The sequence below is a fragment of the Sinocyclocheilus rhinocerous genome, unplaced genomic scaffold (assembly GCF_001515625.1).
Source record: "Sinocyclocheilus rhinocerous isolate Xijiao unplaced genomic scaffold, SAMN03320098_v1.1 scaffold1464, whole genome shotgun sequence".
Taxonomy (NCBI): domain Eukaryota; kingdom Metazoa; phylum Chordata; class Actinopteri; order Cypriniformes; family Cyprinidae; genus Sinocyclocheilus; species Sinocyclocheilus rhinocerous.
The window spans coordinates 86871-102072 of record NW_015643188.1 but is presented as its reverse complement, the minus strand read 5'-3'; the positions used below and the strand labels follow the sequence as shown (position 1 = coordinate 102072).

At 39.8% G+C, this 15202-nt stretch overlaps 1 protein-coding gene across 1 annotated transcript in view; it reads right to left on the bottom strand.

Annotated features, from left to right (window-relative positions):
* The window catches only part of LOC107757189 (collagen alpha-1(XV) chain-like), a 65498-nt gene that overhangs the window by 41131 nt on the left and 9165 nt on the right, over window positions 1-15202 (bottom strand). Inside the window, exons 3-4 of the mRNA XM_016574606.1 lie at window positions 4334-4584; window positions 3463-3762 (exon numbers count right to left, since the gene is read on the bottom strand). Of these exons, the coding sequence (XP_016430092.1) occupies window positions 3463-3762; window positions 4334-4584 (551 nt within the window). The remainder of the gene's footprint in view (window positions 1-3462; window positions 3763-4333; window positions 4585-15202) is intronic.

Here is a 15202-nt window from a genome sequence, read left to right as displayed (position 1 = left end):
GTGTGTGTGTGTGTTTGTGTGTGTGTGTTTGTGTGCGTGTGTGTGAGTGTGTGCGTGTGTGTCTGTGTGTGTGTGTGTATGTGTGTGAGTGTCTGTGTGTGTGTGCGTGTGAGTGTGTGTGCGTGTGCGTGTGAGTGTGTGTGCGTGTGCGTGTGCGTGTGAGTGTGTGCGTGTGCGTGTGAGTGTGTGCGTGTGCGTGTGAGTGTGTGCGTGTGCGTGTGAGTGTGTGTGCGTGAGTGTATCTGAAAGTGTAAGAATGCAAACAGGTTTTCTGTAAGGGGTAGGTTTAGGGTTGGGTTAGTGGATAAAAAATATCATTTGGTCAGTATAAAATTAATAGAAGTCTATGGAAAGTCCCCACAATTCACAGAAACAAACATTAACACAACTGTTATGTGTTGTGTATCTCCCAAGAAAGAGTCTTGACATGAAGTTTGAAGCTCTGCAGCTGTTTGCTGCCAAAAATGACCATGACGTCTGACGGACAAGCTCTTCCTCCGACCAAACACAGCTTTACTTCATCTGAGACTCATGCTACTACAGTACCAGCAATATTACAGTTATAATAATACTTTTTATGGTACTTTATGGTATACTTTTCTGTCCTTAGTCACTGTATGCTTGCTTTGCATGGAAAGGAGGAGCATGGACATTGTGTTAAATATCTCCTTTTGTGTTTTACAGAAGAAAGAAAGTCGTACAGGACTGAAACAACATGATCAGAGTAACTGAAGAAGTTTTATGTTGAAATATCCTTTGAAAGTTTTTGAAAGTTTTTTTTTTTTTGAGGAGAACAAAAGGGGAAACATAAATTAATGCTCTTAAGGGTCTGAAGAGGGAAAGCCATTAAAACACGAGTCTCATTGGTGTCAGACTGCCACGTTGTCAGTCTTGTGGCGCGGCTGATGTTGTCCAATGCTGTTCAGAATGTGAACGAGCCACAAATCAATGTGTTGGCGTCTGTGCCGCGCCGGTGATACGAAACATCTGTGTCGTGATGTATGTTCAGCTGCTCATCTTAATGCAAGCGCTTTAATCATTTTAGACACATACAGGACATGCCATTTACTGCATTTCTTTATGAAAAAAAAGACAATTCTATCTATACAGTACTGTGCAAAAAAAATCTAAAATTCTAGTGGCCTAAGACTTTTGCACAGTACTGTATATGATTATATGCAAATGATATTAGTATGTATTTTTATTTGATTTATTTTTTTAATGAAGAGCATGGATGAACCACTAGGAGGCATAAGATATATAGCACCAACATTCATTAAAATCATATTTGGGCATAAACTGGAGTTTCTGGTGTGCTCTCTGTGTGTTGTTCGTGAGTGATGACAAAGTTTAGAAGGTGAGGGTCTAAATTTAGCAACTTTTCAGACTACCCCAGCAACTTTTTCTTCCAAAAGCACCTAGCAACAAATTTAGCTATTTCTAAAAAATTTTAATTTTTAGCAACTTTTGATAAGTGATTCAAAAGATAAAAAGGCACACATTTACCATCTAAATGACACAAAAAGAGGAAACCAAAGATGCCTAGCTGTACACACATCACATAAATTAAGGTAACTGCTATGTGAGTGAGTGAGTGAGAGAGTGTGTGTGTGAGAGAGAGTGTGTGTGTGTGTGCACGTGTGAGTGTGTGTGTGTGTGAGTGTGAGCGTGTGCGCGTGTGTGTGCGTGTGCGTGTGCGTGTGAGTGTGTGCGTGTGCGTGTGAGTGTGTGCGTGTGCGTGTGAGTGTGTGCGTGTGCGTGTGAGTGTGTGTGCGTGAGTGTATCTGAAAGTGTAAGAATGCTAACAGGTTTTCTGTAAGGGGTAGGTTTAGGGTTGGGTTAGTGGATAAAAAATATCATTTGGTCAGTATAAAATTAATAGAAGTCTATGGAAAGTCCCCACAATTCACAGAAACAAACATTAACACAACTGTTATGTGTTGTGTATCTCCCAAGAAAGAGTCTTGACATGAAGTTTGAAGCTCTGCAGCTGTTTGCTGCCAAAAATGACCATGACGTCTGACGGACAAGCTCTTCCTCCGACCAAACACAGCTTTACTTCATCTGAGACTCATGCTACTACAGTACCAGCAATATTACAGTTATAATAATACTTTTTATGGTACTTTATGGTATACTTTTCTGTCCTTAGTCACTGTATGCTTGCTTTGCATGGAAAGGAGGAGCATGGACATTGTGTTAAATATCTCCTTTTGTGTTTTACAGAAGAAAGAAAGTCGTACAGGACTGAAACAACATGATCAGAGTAACTGAAGAAGTTTTATGTTGAAATATCCTTTGAAAGTTTTTGAAAGTTTTTTTTTTTTTGAGGAGAACAAAAGGGGAAACATAAATTAATGCTCTTAAGGGTCTGAAGAGGGAAAGCCATTAAAACACGAGTCTCATTGGTGTCAGACTGCCACGTTGTCAGTCTTGTGGCGCGGCTGATGTTGTCCAATGCTGTTCAGAATGTGAACGAGCCACAAATCAATGTGTTGGCGTCTGTGCCGCGCCGGTGATACGAAACATCTGTGTCGTGATGTATGTTCAGCTGCTCATCTTAATGCAAGCGCTTTAATCATTTTAGACACATACAGGACATGCCATTTACTGCATTTCTTTATGAAAAAAAAGACAATTCTATCTATACAGTACTGTGCAAAAAAAATCTAAAATTCTAGTGGCCTAAGACTTTTGCACAGTACTGTATATGATTATATGCAAATGATATTAGTATGTATTTTTATTTGATTAATTTTTTTAATGAAGAGCATGGATGAACCACTAGGAGGCATAAGATATATAGCACCAACATTCATTAAAATCATATTTGGGCATAAACTGGAGTTTCTGGTGTGCTCTCTGTGTGTTGTTCGTGAGTGATGACAATGTTTAGAAGGTGAGGGTCTAAATTTAGCAACTTTTCAGACTACCCCAGCAACTTTTTCTTCCAAAAGCACCTAGCAACAAATTTAGCTATTTCTAAAAAATTTTAATTTTTAGCAACTTTTGATAAGTGATTCAAAAGATAAAAAGGCACACATTTACCATCTAAATGACACAAAAAGAGGAAACCAAAGATGCCTAGCTGTAATTTAATAATAATAATTGAATAATTGTTCATTTATGATACACCTTGTTAGTAGCTTGTACATGTGATTGTTGATCAGCTAGTACATGTAAAAAAAATATCTAGAAAAATGGAAAGTTGTGCGTTTTATTCAGCAATAACTGGATACTTTGTCCATATTAGGGATTTCCTGGAGTGTCCTTAGTGCTATTACTTCTGCGATGCATATGTGGATTTTCTCTGCAAGGGCGCCCTCTGGCTTCCAGTGTGAATTAAACAGTCATTACATTACGTGTGTACTCAGTAATGCTCACAACACCCTATTTTGGGTAAAAATAGGAAAGATAATTATTTTCTCTAAAAAGCCCATATCGCCCAGCTCTAACACTCACCAGGAAGCGCTCCAGCCTGGTTCCTCCGGCGTTCCCTATGAAGATGCCGGAGCTGGGCTGGAAGGTGAGTGGGTCTGGACTCCTGCGGAAGGCCACGCGGTGCTGCTCCTCACAGTCCATGTACAGCTTCACCTCCTCTCCCTGTACAGCCAGCGTGAAGCGCGCCCAGCGGCCCGTCAGATCGCCCATCTTGAATGAAGCCGCCTCCTGTGTGTGCGCGGCCCCGGGCTCGGTGTAGTACAGAACCACGCGCTGGGACCCGTCCTCCACCGGCGCCAGAGACACTCCCAGATGGACGATCTTCTGCAGCGCGTCTGTGACGGCGAACAGCACTCCTCCGCGCCGAGAGATCAACAGATATGTCTGTGATTGGCTACATTGCTCAATGCTGCAAAAACACGTTGAAATAGAAATAGCAAACCATAACGCACTGGGCTGCGTTTCCCAAAAGCATCGTAAGCTTAAGTACATCATAGACCCATTGTATTACGATAAAGTCTATTTGATTACATATTTCTGTGTGCAACAGTGCAGAGCGACATGGCGCAAGGCGGACGTGAAATTGAGGAGTTGATCACTTTTACAATCTGGAAATGGTTTGGTCAGGGCTGTACTGTACAGTGCGACAAAAAATCGCTCTGAGCCTTGACCAAGATTGCTTGAAGAACACAGATAAACCATATATTTTGTGCAATCGTATGTTTATTGTCTTTAAGTTTCATCAGTTAAAATTTCTCTATCTCCGTTGTGCGTTTTATTCAGCGATAACTGGATACTTTGTCCATGTTAGGGATTTCATGGAGTGTGGTTAGTGCTATTTCTTCTGCGATGCATATGTGTCCACCGGCGCCAGAGACACTCCCAGATGGACGATCTTCTGCAGCGCATCTGTGACGGCGAACAGCACTCCTCCGCGCCGAGAGCTAGGCCTGGCCGTCACCACGATGGAGAAGTCACGGTAGAACGGGTCGGGGATGAAGGAGCGCGTCAGTCGGCCCACGTTAGCGTCCGGACCAAAGCTATACGCCGGGAAGCCCTCCAGGCCCGTGACGAAGGACACAGACGGCGGCAGAGGAACGCCGATGAGCTCGGTGAGGTCCAGCTGAGCGCTTGAGTCCCGCTCTGCACAGACGGAGAACAGAGTCAGCAAACGCGTCCGGACACAGCCGGTCGCCGGGATGCAAGATATCAATATTATTGTCCAAAAACATAGACCTAACCCTATCCCTGGTGAACGTGATTTCACCAAGTACAACATGTTCCTGGATTAAAGGGGTCATCGGATGCCCATTTTCCACAAGTTGGTATGATTCTTTAGGGTCTTAATGAAAAGTCTATAAAATATTTTGGTTAAAATTTCTCAATGGTAGTGTAAAACAACACCCTTTTTACCCTGTCAAAAACAGCTCAAATGGTAGTGTAAAACAACCCCCTTTTTACCCTGTCAAAAACAGCTCTGTTCACAGAGAACAGTTTCGGTGCATGTCCCTTTAAATGCTAATGAGCTCTGCTGACCCCGCCCCTCTCTTCCGTGGGGTGACGAGCCATTCTAATGAGACTGTAAACTTTAGCCACATTCGTCATGGAACTTGCTAACTAGCATGTTACTAGGACAGGCGATTTGCAAAGATTCATTAAAAACTTTACACTCACTTCTTCTGTAAGTGAAGCTGGATCACGAAATAGGCACAATGGCGTGCATTTAAACGTTTTACTAACACCTTGAATTGAACACACTTTTTCATAAAAACTGCAGTTACAATTATTCATACAATGGATAATTTATAAGCTGCATTACAAGGCATAATTCATGCATTAAATTATTTTATAATGCATTAAATATAAAGGTTTCAGGTAAAGTCTTACCAACGTTTATTTACATCTTTATATGCATGAAAGCATGCATGAGTTTGGAGACTTGTTTACATCAGTGAATATGTTCACAAGCACAGTCTTACAGTGATAATAACCTAATCACCTAAGCGTAATAACCCGATAATGTGTCATCATGTAGGTCAGTGTTTTGTTATGCATGAAAACACACTCAATGATCAGTAATCTGTTATTATTTATTTCCATGTGCACACTTGTCCCTTCATGAATTCTCCATAGATGTGCCCAATAATACGATTTCAGCAGTCTGTTGTGCAACTAGTGGAAACACTTCGCCAGTATGAAGACGTTTGGGAACGGCGTGTATTTCTCAGAGCAGAGAGGTTCACTCCAGACCAGATGAAGACTGGACAATCAAAGGCTTCTGGGTAACGCCTGAAGGTTTGAGTTACTGGCTCTCGGTGGGCTGAGGTCATTTAATGTATACATTTAATGTTAACAGTAAATATCTTTCTCTTTGAGGTCCAGTGGTATATGATGCACGAACCCCAGAGATCCAGATCTTGTGGTTGATCAGAAAGAACACCAGAAATGACGGGAACATGAGAGAAAACCACTGAGGTCCACGGAAGTGACCGCTGTGCTGTTTGTTAGTGATGAAGCGAGCGTGACGATGAAACACAGATTAAGAAACAGACCCTCGGCTCACACTGAGAAAATCAGAATCTGATGAAGTTTGTAAATGTAGAAGTACAGCGCGAGCGTGAAGGTCATTGCTGGCTGCGCAGCCCCTCATCTGTCTGAGCTCGTGGATGAAGTGTTTTTAGTGAGAAAATGAGCAGATGCAGCAGAATGAAGGGATCTCAGTCGTCCAACATGAGGTCTTGAATTTGGCAGATCGTGCGGCACAGGGAGGAGTGTTAAACTCAATCTATAGACACTCCCATGAGCCTCAGAGGAGACGACCTACATGACAGAAAGGCCTCGCTTTATTCATGAGCTCATACACCAGAACAGCAGCGGAGCGACTGGATCAGAGCACCAAATGCTTAACCAAGACTAAATAAATGAGTAGAATGTGTAGAATGTGAATAATAGTCCACTGAGCACAAGAACACAAGAGCACAAGAAGTTCAAAAGAACAGCATTTATTTGCAACAGAAATCTTTTGTAACATTATAAATGTCTTTACTGTCACTTCTGATCAATTTAATGCATCCTTAGATAAAAGTATAAATTTCTTGCCAAAAAACAAATTCTTACTGACTCCAAACATTTGAACAGTTTCATGCTATATTTAATTAAACTTGATGAAAGCTGAATTAACTAAACTATATCTCATTGTATTGTAGCCTGTTAAAGTGCCACAGATCTTTGCTTTCAGTCTTCACAGATCCTGTAATATCAGCTGAATCACACACTGCGCTACAGATTTCAGCATCAAGCTAAAGAACAAACACACACAGCTTTCATTTCTACCAGCAGCACATAAACAAGCAGAGCGGCATGTCTGTGGTTCCAGATTGTCCAGCGCTTTCACTGAGAGAGCAGAGCTGGATAATTCATCACCGCATATTCATCTCTCGCTTATTCACAGAAAACCAACACTAAATGTCACTCAGATCCTTAAATACTTCACTGTGAAATATGTCGTTTCTCAGAAAATGACAACAAAGCACACACTAGCAGTTAGTGTTCTGTGTAAGTACACTAAACAAACACCAATCCCAGCATTCAGCTCACAGACAGTGACAAACTGAATCGCTCTGAAAAACTGCTTAGAAATTCAGTCACTGGAAAACAAAATCAAACTATCTTATTAAATGCATCGCCAAGAGCGTGTTACAGTTTTTACAGTCGTTAGGAGACATTTCTCAATACTTTTTTCAAAACTCTTCACACAGTTCTCCTAACCATCTTTCAACTTGGCACAACAGTTACAGGTTTTTTTTTTTCAACTGCTTACATTTTCAAAACTGTGCCTCTTTTTTTCAAAACTTTACACACAAATCCAAGAATTGCCTCAGATTTTGGGAAACATTTAATTAACTAAACTATATCTCATTGTATTGTAGCCTGTTAAAGTGCCACAGATCTTTGCTGTCAGTCTTCACAGATCCTGTAATATCAGCTGAATCACACACTGCGCTACAGATTTCAGCATCAAGCTAAAGAACAAACACACACAGCTTTCATTTCTACCAGCAGCACATAAACAAGCAGAGCGGCATGTCTGTGGTTCCAGATTGTCCAGCGCTTTCACTGAGAGAGCAGAGCTGGATAATTCATCACCGCATATTCATCTCTCGCTTATTCACAGAAAACCAACACTAAATGTCACTCAGATCCTTAAATACTTCACTGTGAAATATGTCGTTTCTCAGAAAATGACAACAAAGCACACACTAGCAGTTAGTGTTCTGTGTAAGTACACTAAACAAACACCAATCCCAGCATTCAGCTCACAGACAGTGACAAACTGAATCGCTCTGAAAGACTGTGACTGGAAAACAAATTCAAACTATCTTATTAAATCAATTTAAGAAAACACAATTTTAAGTACTCTTATATTAAATTATTATATTAATAAAATATTATAGTTTTTTTCAGCTGCTTACACACTTTCATTTTCAAAACTGTGCCTCTTTTTTTCAAAATTTTACACACAAATCCAAGAATTGCCTCAGATTTTGGGAAACATTTGAGCGGTTCTTCAAACACAACGGCTCATGAAATGTGACTGGAGACGTCTGCTGTGCTCTGGAATCATCAGAAATCACTCACTGAAAGCCTGATCGTGCCGTAGCGGAGGAAAGCGTGGTCATCATCACACTGAGCGCCTGACAAACACAAACACGCCGCTGTGAAACACAGACTGGAAGTAGCACAGGTGTGTCGCATGCAGAGCATCATGGGAACGCTAGGTTTACTCACAAACATTCACAGACTCCTGCCTGCTTTTCTCAAAGAGTAAACACACCGGAAACACAACTCACAGAGTAAACAGAGAACTAGTGACAACAGCAGCGCTTTGTTCAGAAACGACTCGCTTCACACAACTACTTCAACACGGACTTCACTTAAAATGCTTCTTATTAATGTTGTTTCAACTGCTATTTTTGTGCAATACCAGTACCTTATACAATTCATTAATAAAATAGACTGTATGTGCGGGCCAAAACAAAACTTACATTTTCTTATAAATAGATTTTATAAATAGTGTTATGTAGGATACTGTATAATTTCCCAATGTGTCCTGTATGGAAGCCTGTCTCCACCATGGAATAACAAAATAAAAACCGTAATTGTGTTTTTTCATCTCACATTTATGTCTTTTTTTCTTGCAATTGTGTTTTTTTTTTCCGACAAAAAAATTAAATAAAATTAAACAAGTAACTGTGACTTTATATCTTACAATTATGACTTTTTTCTTGTTTTTCTTGAGTTTAAATTTCACAATTCTGTTTTTTATTTTTCTGAATTCTCATAAAAATGACTTTTTCAAACAATTCCCAGTTTATATTCAGAGTTTAGAGGTCAGAGGCAATTCTGAGAAAATACACTGCAACTTGGGAGCAAAAAATCTCTTAAGTGTCAGATACTGTATAAAGTTAGGACTGTTAAAAAAAAATCATTTTGTGTTAATTGTGAGAAAAAAAAAGTTGCAATTACCCTTTTTCTTTTTTTATTCCGTGGCCTGCTGTTGGGGCATGTTGTCACAGAAGGTGTATTTAATTAACTGCATGAAATTTTCTGTGCACTGATGTTTTGAGATATACAGTAAAGTGTGACAACTAGCCCCAGTCTCCCCCACTAATGACTGTCCACAGAGGATTATATTAAATTATTATATTAATAAAATATTATAGTTTTTTTCAGCTGCTTACACACTTTCATTTTCAAAACTGTGCCTCTTTTTTTCAAAACTTTACACACAAATCCAAGAATTGCCTCAGATTTTGGGAAACATTTGAGCGGTTCTTCAAACACAACGGCTCATGAAATGTGACTGGAGACGTCTGCTGTGCTCTGGAATCATCAGAAATCACTCACTGAAAGCCTGATCGTGCCGTAGCGGAGGAAAGCGTGGTCATCATCACACTGAGCGCCTGACAAACACAAACACGCCGCTGTGAAACACAGACTGGAAGTAGCACAGGTGTGTCGCATGCAGAGCATCATGGGAACGCTAGGTTTACTCACAAACATTCACAGACTCCTGCCTGCTTTTCTCAAAGAGTAAACACACCGGAAACACAACTCACAGAGTAAACAGAGAACTAGTGACAACAGCAGCGCTTTATTCAGAAACGACTCGCTTCACACAACTACTTCAACACGGACTTCACTTTAAATGCTTCTTATTAATGTTGTTTCGACTGCTATTTTTGTGCAATACCAGTACCTTAAACAATTCATTAATAAAATATACTGTATGTGCGGGCCAAAACAAAACTTACATTTTCTTATAAATAGATTTGATAAATAGTGTTATGTAGGATACTGTATCATTTCACAATGTGTCCTGTATGGAAGCCTGTCTCCACCATGGAATAACAAAATAAAAACCGTAATTGTGTTTTTTCATCTCACATTTATGTCTTTTTTTCTTGCAATTGTGTTTTTTTTTTCCGACAAAAAAATTAAATAAAATTAAACAAGTAACTGTGACTTTATATCTTACAATTATGACTTTTTTCTTGTTTTTCTTGAGTTTAAATTTCACAATTCTGTTTTTTATTTTTCTGAATTCTCATAAAAATGACTTTTTCAAACAATTCCCAGTTTATATTCAGAGTTTAGAGGTCAGAGGCAATTCTGAGAAAATACACTGCAACTTGGGAGCAAAAAATCTCTTAAGTGTCAGATACTGTATAAAGTTAGGACTGTTAAAAAAAAATCATTTTGTGTTAATTGTGAGAAAAAAAAAGTTGCAATTACCCTTTTTCTTTTTTTATTCCGTGGCCTGCTGTTGGGGCATGTTGTCACAGAAGGTGTATTTAATTAACTGCATGAAATTTTCTGTGCACTGATGTTTTGAGATATACAGTAAAGTGTGACAACTAACCCCAGTCTCCCCCACTAATGACTGTCCACAGAGGAGCCTACAGTCTTCAGTCCTTCAGCTTCACATTAACACAGCGATCAGAGGAACGACCGGCACTTTCTAACTTCTCAACTCAGATTTTACTTTCTTTGACTGTTCTCCTCATAGATGCAGATCTAAATGTTTAACATACATTTGTTATGTTTCTTTTGCAAAAGCATGCAAACTTCAAAACATATTCTGCATGCATGGTGTCCAGATTCTTTGTATTACAGTGACTTGATGAAGTCTGAGATTCTGTGTGTGCTTATTATGACTGATGATGACTGATCATATTTGGCAGAAGATCCTTCTTTTAGCAATACTTCAGCTGTTCCGACCCTTTGCTAAATCTACGAAGCATCTCTTGAGTCCGACTGAGTTTCTGATGAATCGGCCGCCGGCTGCGTATGAAGGCAAAGCAGAAGCAGAGAAGACCACGGGCCGATATCAGCCGCTGAGAAACACAAACACTGCAGATGCTGAGGAGGGGAAGGGAGCGTGTTTATGGTGGCACACGAGGAGCTGCTGACGGAGAGAGATCAGGAACACATCTGTTCCTCTGTTCAATATGAGGATCTGTCACGACTCCATTCACATCCACTGAGATATCACTCAGATCTGTTTATACCTGAGCCAGCGTTACTGCACTGATATCAGCACTGTGCAGTGAGAATCATATCTACTGTCTCTGGAAGAGTCTCTTCTGCTCATCTTGATCAAAAACACTGTCAAATATTATTACAATGTAAAACAGCTGTTTTCTGTGTGAATATGTGTTAAACTGTAATGTATTTCTGTGATGTGCAGCTGTATTTTCAGCATCATTACTCCAGTCTTCAGTGTCACATGATCTTCAGAAATCATTCTAATATGCTGATTTGCTGCTCAACAAACATTTCTGATTATTAGCAATGTTGAAAACATTAATATTGTTTGTGGAAACCGTCATACATTTTATTTTTCAGGATACTGTATCATTTCACAATGTGTCCTGTATGGAAGCCTGTCTCCACCATGGAATAACAAAATAAAAACCGTAATTGTGGTTTTTCATCTCACATTTATTACTTTTTTTTTCTTGCAAACGCTAGAGGCGGTTTAGCCAATCACAACACACTGGACTAGCTAACCAATCAGAGCCCATCGCCTATTTCTGAGGGAGGGGCTTCATAAAAGCAGGAAATGATCAGCGTGTTTCTCAGAGAAGGGACAGAGAGGTGTGGAATAAAGGTAAATTATATGAAAAATAATGCGTTTTTTAAAAAACAAAGCATGTTAGACTGCACCCCATAAACACAATCAAGTCCACTGAACTTAGAAAAAGACCACTGAACCACCGCTTTAATAGTAGAGTGCTGATAAACTCATCAATACTGTCCTAAAACGCTCTATGAAAACTGGCTTGAATCCTAATAACCAAAACTCAAGCAGTCATTTTATATTGCTGTCAAGACGTCAGTGATGAATGAGACGAGAAGCTTCATCTGGCAGTGAAGCGTCATTCTTTAGATGCTCTTTATGAAGAATCCCCAAACCACAAACCAGTTACACACACACCGATTATCCTCACGGAGAGAACCAGCAGGATCCCACACACACTTCTGTCTGCGTGATTATTATTCAGATGATAAAACTCCACAGAATCCATCGGGAGATCCTCGTCCTCTGCTGCGAAGCCAAAATAAACACAGCACACTTCTGCAGGGATGCACCTTATAATGCTACTGTACTGATTAAATATGAATTCATAATGCCATGGCTCTATAAGAACAATCCAGTCGCAGTGGAATCAAGGTTCCATATAATGGAAATGAGTAAAATAAAAGCCTATTTAAACAATACTTTAACAACTATTCAAGAAAAGCTTCATCAAGAAACAAACGATTTGCTTTTTAACCCTCTGATGCATGATGTCCTCTACAATCAGTGGGTCTTTAAAGGACACACTAATTCAGGACACAAACAGTGTGACCTAATTATTATATATCACATTTATATCTAATTCTTCATGAATTCACTAACAGCTGGTGTAACAGCAGGCGTGAGCTACAGCAGCGTTTAGCTGAATCCGTATCTTCAGTGTTTAATGGGAAACCCTTAACTTGTGTTTGAACTCCACGTGTGCATCCACACATAAATCAGACCATCCAGCCATATAAATCTGAACCTCAGGCTCTACAGTTGATCTGGAAAGCTTTCGGACAGTTTTGTGGCAGTCGGATGATTTTCTCTGCTTATATATGACTTATGAGGCTTTACAGCACAAAACTTCTGGAAAAATACAACTGGAACATTCACAGGACATTTTTCATTAGCTTTTCATAGGGGGCGTATCTGGCTTTGCATACACAGAGGTTTACAGGAAACAGTACTGTTTAAAAATGCTGGATCTGCAGAGTTTGAGTATCTTGAAATGAAAAACTTGGTTTGCAACTCTCAGCCAGTTAAATCTGGAGTTTTAGTTCTAGCAGACCACCTGGTTTGACCAGTCCAAAACCCCAAAACTAGCTTCTGAAACCCTGTGAAACCAGGCGGTCTCTTTTTAGAAGTGGGAGATTTGCTGAAAGATTTCACATCATAGTCAAAGTAAAGTTTCACAGCAAACACAAAACCCAAAAAACTAAACTTCCACTAAAGTTTTGAGGCACACATTCACTGACTAAAGCTGCCAAAGGGACGTACAAAAACATTATTAAAGAGATTTACCCATTCAGTTTTAGTTTCAGTTCTAGATAACTTTAATAACCTGCATTCAAGACATGATATTTTCAATATAATGTAAATGAATGAGGACTAAAGCGTTCAAGCTTCATAAAGGACATGAAAGCACAATATATAAGTATCATAAAAGTGGCTCATGTGACTTGTGCACTATATTACAAGTCTTCTAGAGTCAAATGTAAATGATCGGTGAATCAGTGGATCGGTGAATCAGTGGATCAGTGGATCAGTGAATCAGTGGAGATCATATTTGGCAGAAGATCCTTCTTTTAGCAATACTTCAGCTGTTCCGACCCTTTGCTAAATCTACGAAGCATCTCTTGAGTCCGACTGAGTTTCTGATGAATCGGCCGCCGGCTGCGTATGAAGGCAAAGCAGAAGCAGAGAAGACCACGGGCCGATATCAGCCGCTGAGAAACACAAACACTGCAGATGCTGAGGAGGGGAAGGGAGCGTGTTTATGGTGGCACACGAGGAGCTGCTGACGGAGAGAGATCAGGAACACATCTGTTCCTCTGTTCAATATGAGGATCTGTCACGACTCCATTCACATCCACTGAGATATCACTCAGATCTGTTTATACCTGAGCCAGCGTTACTGCACTGATATCAGCACTGTGCAGTGAGAATCATATCTACTGTCTCTGGAAGAGTCTCTTCTGCTCATCTTGATCAAAAACACTGTCAAATATTATTACAATGTAAAACAGCTGTTTTCTGTGTGAATATGTGTTAAACTGTAATGTATTTCTGTGATGTGCAGCTGTATTTTCAGCATCATTACTCCAGTCTTCAGTGTCACATGATCTTCAGAAATCATTCTAATATGCTGATTTGCTGCTCAACAAACATTTCTGATTATTAGCAATGTTGAAAACATTAATATTGTTTGTGGAAACCGTCATACATTTTATTTTTCAGGATACTGTATCATTTCACAATGTGTCCTGTATGGAAGCCTGTCTCCACCATGGAATAACAAAATAAAAACCGTAATTGTGGTTTTTCATCTCACATTTATTACTTTTTTTTTCTTGCAATTCTGTTTTCCCCCTCAAAAAAAAACAAAAAAAACATGTGACTTTATATCTTACAATTATGACTTTTTTTCTTGTTTTTCTTGAGTTTAAATTTCGCAGTTCTGTTTTTTTCCTTGTAATTCTGAATTCTCATAAATATGACTTTTTCAAACAATTCCAAATTTATATTCAGAGTTTAGAGGTCAGAGGCTGTAGGCTTATTTTGAAATAAGTGCAGACTTAGGAAAAAACGTTTCTGCAAGGTTAGTGTGAAATGACCATATCAGTCAATAAAGCTGCTTTGATTAAGTAAATACAGCATCAGTTTCCTTCTAGGTCAGTAGTACATGCAGCATTGTGGACAGAGAGATTCAGAAAGACACAACTGAAGTTGAGGTTCCCGCCATGTAATGTCAGAGAGTGCTGTGATACAAACAGATCAATAAACCCCTGACAGACGACACTAAACTGAAGGCCTGGCCTCATGGACTCAGTGTGTTTGGTGGTAAACATCAGCGACTCTGCGGCCCACAGCTGTGTTTAAGCAGCTGAGAGCTCACACAGTGCTGAGAAATAAGAGCCTGCTTTCAGACCAAAGCCATTCAGAGCAAGTGTGAAGCTTTCCAAAGGAACGGGAAGAGGAGAAAAAGAAACTGAAAAGAAAATGGGAACTGCTTGAGATCTGACAGCTTTCAGGAAGGTTCCTGTCTCTCGTGAACATTCACTCCAACATGCTTGTAAAAGTATTAAAGGGGTGGTTCATTGCGATTTCACTTTTTTAACGTTAGTTAGTGTGTAACGTTGCTGTTTGAGCATAAACAATATCTGCAAAGTTATGAATCTGAAAGTTCAATGCAAACGGAGATATCGTCTTTTAAAATTCTGGCAGTTTAATGCCTACAAAAACGGCTGGTAGGGACTACAACGAGTTACTTCCCGGGTTCGTGACATCACAAACCCAGATAAACCCCGCCCCCAGGAAAAGGCAGCAAAGGGGGCGGGGCCATGCTGCGCTGCTTTAGAGAAGAGGAAGAGAAAACTAGAGGTGCACGTAAAAATCTATTCATATATGAATCGC